At 42.5% G+C, this 7,542-nt stretch overlaps 1 protein-coding gene across 3 annotated transcripts in view; it reads right to left on the reverse strand.

The window, feature by feature from the left end:
- sh2d4a (SH2 domain containing 4A) overlaps positions 1 to 6,930 on the reverse strand; it is a 47,167-nt gene extending 40,237 nt beyond the window's left edge. Inside the window, exons 1-3 of one of the 3 annotated variants that reach the window (XM_043674311.1) lie at positions 6,744 to 6,930; positions 6,165 to 6,204; positions 3,307 to 3,566 (exon numbers count right to left, since the gene is read on the reverse strand). In XM_043674311.1, the coding sequence (XP_043530246.1) occupies positions 3,307 to 3,472 (166 nt within the window). In that variant the 5' untranslated portion in view covers positions 3,473 to 3,566; positions 6,165 to 6,204; positions 6,744 to 6,930. Of the gene's footprint in view, positions 1 to 3,306; positions 3,567 to 6,164; positions 6,210 to 6,386; positions 6,720 to 6,743 lie in introns of those variants that run through there. The other 2 variants (XM_043674312.1, XM_043674309.1) reach the window with 2 other exon arrangements.
- Between the last annotated feature and the right edge of the window lie 612 nt (positions 6,931 to 7,542).

Here is a 7,542-nt window from a genome sequence, read left to right on the forward strand (position 1 = left end):
TATCTGAATTAAACTCCATCTGCCACTTCTCAGCCCATTGGCCCATCTGGTCCAGATCCTGTTGTAATCTGAGGTAACCCTCTTCGCTGTCCACTACATCTCCAATTTTGGTGTCATCTACAAACTTACTAACTGTACCTTTTATGCTCGCATCCAAATCATTTATGTAAATGACAAAAAGTAAGAGGGCCTAGCACCGATCCTTGTGGCACTCCATCGGTCACAGGCCTCCAGTCTGAAAAACAACCCTCCACCACCAGCCTGTCTTCTACCTCTGAGCCAGTTCTGTATCCAAATGGCTAGTTCTCCCTGTATTCCGTGAGATTTAACCTTGCTAATCAATCAGTCTCCCATGGGGAACCTTGTTGAACGCCTTACTGAAGTCGATAGAGATCACATCTACTTCTCTGCCCTCAATCTTTTTTGTTATGTCTTCAAAAAGCTCAATCAAGTTTGTGAGACATGATTTCCCATGCACAAAGCCATGTTGACTATCCCAAATCATTCCTTGCCTTTCCAAATACATGTACATCCTGTCCCTCAGGATTCCCTCCAACAACTTGCCCACCGCCGAGGTCAGGCTCACCGGTCTATAGTTCCCTGGCTTTTCTTTACCACCCTTCTTAAACAGTGGCACCATGTTTGCCAACCTCCAGTCTACCGACACTTCACTTGTGACTATTGATGATACAAATCTCTCAGCAAGAGGCCCAGCAATCACTTCTCTAGCTTCCCACAGAGTTCTCGGGTACACCTGATCAGGTCCTTTAACTGTTTCAAGACATCCAGCACGTCCTCCTCTGTAATCTGGACATTTTGCAAGATGTCACCATCTATTTCTCTACAGTCTATATCTTCCATATCCTTTTCCACAGTAAATGCTGATGCAAAATATTCATTTAGTATCTCCCCCATTTTCTGTGGCTCTACATAAAAGCCACCTTGCTGATCTTTGAGGGGCCCTATTCTCTCCCTAGTTACCCTTGTGTCCTTAATACATTTGTAAAAACCCTTTGGACTCTCCTTAATTCTATTTGCCAAAACTATCTCATGTCCCCGTTTTGCCCTCCTGATTTCCCTCTTAAGTATACGCCCTACTTTCTTTATACTCTAAGGATTCACTCGATCTATCCTGTCTATACCTGACATATGCTTCCTTCTTTTTCTTAACCAAACCCTCAATTTCTTTAGTCATCCAGCATTCCATATACCTACCAGCCTTCCCTTTCACCCTGACAGGAACATACTTTCTCTGGTTTAAGGCACTCCTTAAACTACTTTTAGATCCTTGTGCAAACATCAGTTGAAGATAATGAAACGGTGCGATAGAGATGTATCACTTGTGGGAGAGACCAGAACTCATCCATAAAGATAGACAGAAATTAGAAAATCCAATAAAAGAATTCAGGAGAAACTTCCTACCCAGGCAGAGTAACTACAATGCTAATCTTGTTAACATGAGTAATCAAGATGAACGGCATAGATGCAGCACAGGGGAGGTGACAAAGACATGAGGGAGAAGGAAATAGAAAGATATACAAGAAAACTGAGAGAAGGCTCATATACAGAATAAAGAGCAGCATGGACCAATTGAGCTGAAAAACATGTACTACACCAAACCAGGCCATATAATATCAAAGACAACTCAAGTAGGATTAATGTACAGAAACAAAGACAGGAAAGTGGAGCTGAGACCACAAATCAGGTCAATCATAATCTTGTCAAATGGTGGAATAGGGTCAAAGGTGGAACGACCTAAACCTGCTCAAGTCCCAAAGGGGCAGCACAAATCCCACACCAGCTTACGACAGATTCTACATCAAAGAAAACTCACATGGCTCTATGATTATAAGGTGACCTTCAGTGTGGCACACGCTGAAGAACTTTAATATTAGGGTAAACGCAAGTCAGGCAACCATATTGCTAATACAGCAACCCTACATACAATTATACAAAGCCTTCATTTTAAAAGAGACTAAATAAGGTCGCTCCTCAGGAAGTCAATCACAGATGACCCAAGGTGGGCTTTACAAAGCATTTTAAAAGGTGGAGAAACCAAGGTCAAGTGCCTGAAGAGAGAGAATTCCTGCGTGTAAGGAATAAAACAGTTGAAGGTGGGCACCAATGATTTGGTCAACAGAATGTGATGTGGAAGAAGCCATAGTTGGATAACCACATTGGGTGTGGGTGACGTTGTGGAAATTGGACAAACTTACAATAGTCTGTCAAATGGTTCACCAGCAGTTTCCAACTTCTCCTGCCATATGCAACAAAAAGCACACAAGTGAGGTGTATGGAGGCCCCGAAATGAACATTAGTTGGTCCTTTCTGATGGCATCCACAGGCAGGAACATCATGCACTTCATTTTACAGATCTCCCCAGCTTTGAATAGAGCAGTCGACTGGTGGGAGTGTGGATCTAAAATCCAGCTCTCTGAGTCTAGCCCGAAGAGCTAATTACTGAAACAAGGATGGAGCAAGACAGCAGGTATGTGCAGTGACTCAAAATATTAACGCTTATGATAGAGGGGGTAGGGGTTGGAAGCTCAGCCTCATGTGAAATTGGACACATACTGCACCTGGAGAGATTCTTTTATTGAAGACAGCTCGACAATGAAGCCAAAAGATGCTAAAATGCCATTGCTCAAAACAGAAAAGGCTGCAATGCTAGAATAGTAACACAGCTGGTCTGCAGGAGAACAGCTAAAATCTTGAATTCTTTAAATCTTATTTTCTTATGACAGCTCTACTTGGGAGCAGAATGTCGCGTAATAAAATGTTCTTTAATCATTCCATTCTCCATAAACCCATTGTCTGACTAAGTGATGAGCACTTTGTGTATGAATGCGATCAGACAACAAAGCTTTTGGAAGGCTAGTTGTCTTAGAATTTTACTGTACAGAAAAGGCCATTTTAACCCACTGTGTGACAGCTTATTTGAAAGCTATCCAAATTTTTCCCCATTCACTCACTGTTCTCCCATAGCTCTGCAAAGACTCCCCTTTCAAGGTGAGGTCCTAGCTAATCTTAGAAGTCACGATTCAGTGTGCTTTTAGGTCACACTTTGTTACATAAAATGTATTTGCCCCCTGAACGATTATGTTAAATCAGTGTCCCCTGGTTGCCAGTACCTATAACCCTGAAAACACTTCCTTCCTACATACTCGATCAAAACAGTTGCACGAATTGTAACATCTTAAATTTCCCATCAACGTTTTCTGCTCTAATAAGAGGTACATTAAAAAAAATGCACATCGTGTGGGTTTGTTTAAAAAGCCATGTGTTTGATTGACATGACAAACTTACTTGTTTTAGGTGCTTTTTCTTTTGGCTCCATTTTTGCTTCCCTTTCCTTCCATCTTCGAATTTGTTCCTGTCTCATTTTAAAAAATAGAATCTGCTTTTGTTCTTCGTTTAGTTCAGCCAGAAGCTCGGGCTCAATGTACATGGTCTCCAATATTTGCTGCAGCATTGTCAAAAACTTTGTTCTTTTAACAGTATATCAAAATGACTGAAAGATAATCAGGAGTAACCCAAAGTGTAATTAGTGTTTCGTGTGCAGCCACCTAAAGGAAGGAGAAAGGAGAGGCTTTTTAAAAATTCATCGACAGGATATAAGCATTGGTGATAAGGCCAACATTTATTAGCTATCCATACAGAATAGATGGTACCAAGCCCCTCTTGACTACAATGGAATGGCTAGCTAAGGTATTTTGAAGGGTGCTTAAGTGTAGGTTAGGAGTCACATCCAAATTAAGATCCGAGAAGGATGACAGATTTCATTCCCTAAAAAGGACGTAAATGAACCAGATGGATTTTTTTTTTTTAAAAACAACAAGCCAGTATATTCAAGGTCACCATGATTGATGCTTCCTCCTTATCGAATTTGGGTTCCTTGCTGGAAATCGATTTCATTTTCAAATTATCCGTCCAGCCCTCAAAGTAACCACCACGCCGCACACCGCATAGTCACCCGGACCAAATTATAGTGCAAGATCAAACACAACATTTGCAGTTATTTTCCCCATAGAAATGAAAAAAAGGGAAAGACCTGCAAGACCTTTGCATTCTCAATGCACACCAGGAGCACTTCATTGGCTCGGCTGTTTTAATGTTGCCAACGTAAACACAGCAAGCTCCCACATACAGCACAGAAAAGCAATCAATTTTTGGGGCATTAATACATAAATATTATTTTGGTCAGCAGGGAAAACTCCCCTGCTCTTCTTAGAGAGCGTCATAGGATCTTGTATGGCTACCCGAGGGGGCAGCAGACTTTCAGCTTAATGTTTCACTGAAGATGATGCTACTACAAATGGTGCAGCACCCCACTGTACTGCACTGGGACTAGTGCACAAAAATCACTGTGGGACCTAACTTTCTAACCCAGAGGTGGGATGCTACCAACTGAGCTATGATTCACAGAAATATGAAAAAAAAAATCAGTAGTTGGCGGGAAGAGAGGGAGGGAGGGAGAAGAAGAAAGAAAGAAAAAGTCAAAGTTATATTACAAATGCATATGTGTTAACATCACTAACCTGATCAGATTCAGGGGAAAAACTCAATTTCTTGGTAGTTAAGTGACAATCAAACAGGAAAAGGAATCAAACGGAGCAGTACCCCATCTGTACATATATACTTCTTTAAAAAGATGGTTAAAAAGGAATTGCAGCAGATATCTATTTGAATGCCAGCCTGTTCTTAGAAGAACCAGGACTTAAATGGTAGTTCGTTCATCTCCAAGGCACCATATCATAGGTTCAAACCCATGCCAGGGCACACTGTTTGAGCTCACATTCCAGAATAGTACTTAGGGCATGTAGCACTGCCAAACAAGTCAACTTTCAGATAAGACATTCAATTTTATAACCAATAGGAGATGAATAGCTGGCTCCTATTTTGACATTGACTGTGTGTCACTTGTACAAAAGGCCCAAAAACTACTCAAACTCTTGCCAGGCAATTCCACTGATAAGAATCATTTCTTCCAAAACCACAAGACATCCAATGATTCATTATAACAGAATGCATTATATCCCAGGAACTCTACATTGACATCAAACTTGACAATACAACTAGTATCACAAGAGCTCACGCACAAAGCACAAAGCCAAATAATTAAAGACTGTAAAGTGATCACAAGACTGACAGCAAGCAAAATTAAAATATTTGGTTCTTACTGTTCATCATACATCAAAGGCTTACACCAATTGGAATTACACAACGCATAATTCATTGCTATGTATCTGCTATTCTAAATTCAATTGGATCTTGGTTAATTTGTCAAGGGCCCTCAAGTGTCCAAGTAAATAATGGAATGTTCTTCCAGGCATCATCACTGGCAAAGGGACGTTCTTCATGAACAGTAAACTGCATGAGTCATAACTGCAAGGGGCCAGGGTGAACAAAGTCACATTCTGCTGCTTTCACTCCCATTTAAAGAGAAAAATTCATGAAAATGTAACCAAGTTATTTGTAATTGGAAACATGCAGCACCATTAGGCTGCTGGAGTGTCTGCCAGGAAGCTCATTTATAACAGGAGCTGTTAGCAGTTTATTCAGAATCAAAATTCTTATTATTATAAACTTTTAGAACTGCACTATAGTACAATGAAGGGACTGAGGCAAATCCTTAAGTGAAGGATTAAATATACCACCTTCATTCGTTTGACAAGAACTAGCATTTGCCAAATGCTGCCAAACCTCGAGTATTTTCAACATTGTCTGCTTTAATTAAAGGCATTTTTAAAGAGTGAGTTTTCATGGAGATTAAAGTCAGCAACACAGCCAGTTACTTCAATTAGGTAACAATTATGTCGTACTGTGTCTATTGCACTAACAAGTCAAATCATTTGAAACCTGCAGTTGCATCCTATTCCTGAACCTACAATTTCTTTTTAAAGTGCGGGAACGAATGAATGGTTAACTCAGAGAGAGAGAGAGAGAGAAATAATTAAAGAAACTAACTCCCAGGCGCCAGCTTTCGGGGATATTTGCAACTTGAAACATGAGGAACTTCAATAGCAGGTAACCACGTTTTTGCCAGCTCCTCGGATTTCTCGCGCCCGAGGGACAGCTTCCGCGGGGGAAACTTGATCCCAGGGTAAACGCGAAACGGGAATTTAAGAGCCAGCTCCAGGATTGGGAAGATAAACGTAGCTCACCTGGATCATCGGAGTTCCTTCTGCTCAGCTCCCAGACTTCCTGCCCTCAGGAAAGAAAGAAAGAAAGAGAGAGAAAAAACAAACAGAAAGGAAAATAAGAATCAGGAAGTCCATCCGTTTCGACCATCACATGACAATATCGGTCCAGCCCTGAGACACCGTAAAATCAAGGAAGACGAGTGTGGACGGTGCAGGAATGCAGTTCAGTGCAAATCCACTCACCGCCGAGCGGGTCTCCTCCACGGGTCAACCCCTCACCATTGAGACTCGGAAAATCTTTTGCACGGATCTAGGGAGGCGTGCAGGCAAGTCGCGCCTGTTGTAAATTCCTGAAATACCAAACGTGTCCCGGGAGCCGCACTGAGCCAGACAGGCAACTACAAGATCGACAGAAGCTGGACTGTCTTCCCCAAGAGCAGGGGGCTTCCCCACCTCTCCCCACTGCCACTTAAGTCAAGTACACTATCACCTCCAAACAGACATTCCGTTCTCTGAAACACCCCCTTCCTTCAGTCAGCCTGCCTCATTCACATAGCCGCACCCTGTCAGAACCCCCACCCCTTCTTTACCCTTTCCTACCTGAGAATGAGGCGGGGTCAGCCTGACAGACGGCCACTCTAACCAAACAGCCTCAGAACCACTCACATCCCCTACTGGGTCAAGGTACAGTCCTCTAGGAACAGGGACCTTCACACTGCTGCACAGTGTTGGAGATTCTAGACTAAAGAGAGACGAGGGTGAACAAAGAGGCAGAGTTCGAACATACACTAAGGGAGCAGAGGGGATTAGGGCAATGGATAATATCACAGGTTGGTGAGCTCATGGAAAACGCATTAAGGGAAATTGCAGAAACAGAGAAGGTGTCAGTATCTAAGGCACAGGGTGGAGGACGGCTCAGGTTTGAAACTGAAGTAGATGAGTCATTAGTTGGGGGCGGGGTCTGCCAATTCTGCAGGGCAATCAAACAGTCCCTGGGTAGGGAGGAACACAAGTCAGGTTAATATTGGCATATAGTCCGGGTGAATGTGGGAGCACAGCCCAGACTAATATTGAGTTGTAGCCTGGGTTAATGTGAGAATGCAGTCCAGGTTACAACTGGGGTTTAGTCTGGGTGAATGTGGGGGTATAGTCCAGGTTTAATATTGAGCTGTAGTCTGGATGAATGTAGAGGTGTAATCCAGCTTTTATGTGGGGGTGTAGTCCAGGTGAATGTGAGGGTTAGTCCAGGATTAATGTTTGGGTATAATCCAGGTTTAATATTGGGGTATAGTCCGGGCGAATGTGGGGGTGTAGTCCAGGTGAATGTGAGGGTTAGTCCAGGATTAATATTGGGGTATAATCCAGGTTTAATATTTGGGGTATAGTCCGGGCGAATGTG

The sequence above is a fragment of the Chiloscyllium plagiosum genome, chromosome 32, assembly GCF_004010195.1.
Source record: "Chiloscyllium plagiosum isolate BGI_BamShark_2017 chromosome 32, ASM401019v2, whole genome shotgun sequence".
In the NCBI taxonomy this organism is placed as follows: Eukaryota; Metazoa; Chordata; class Chondrichthyes; order Orectolobiformes; family Hemiscylliidae; genus Chiloscyllium; species Chiloscyllium plagiosum.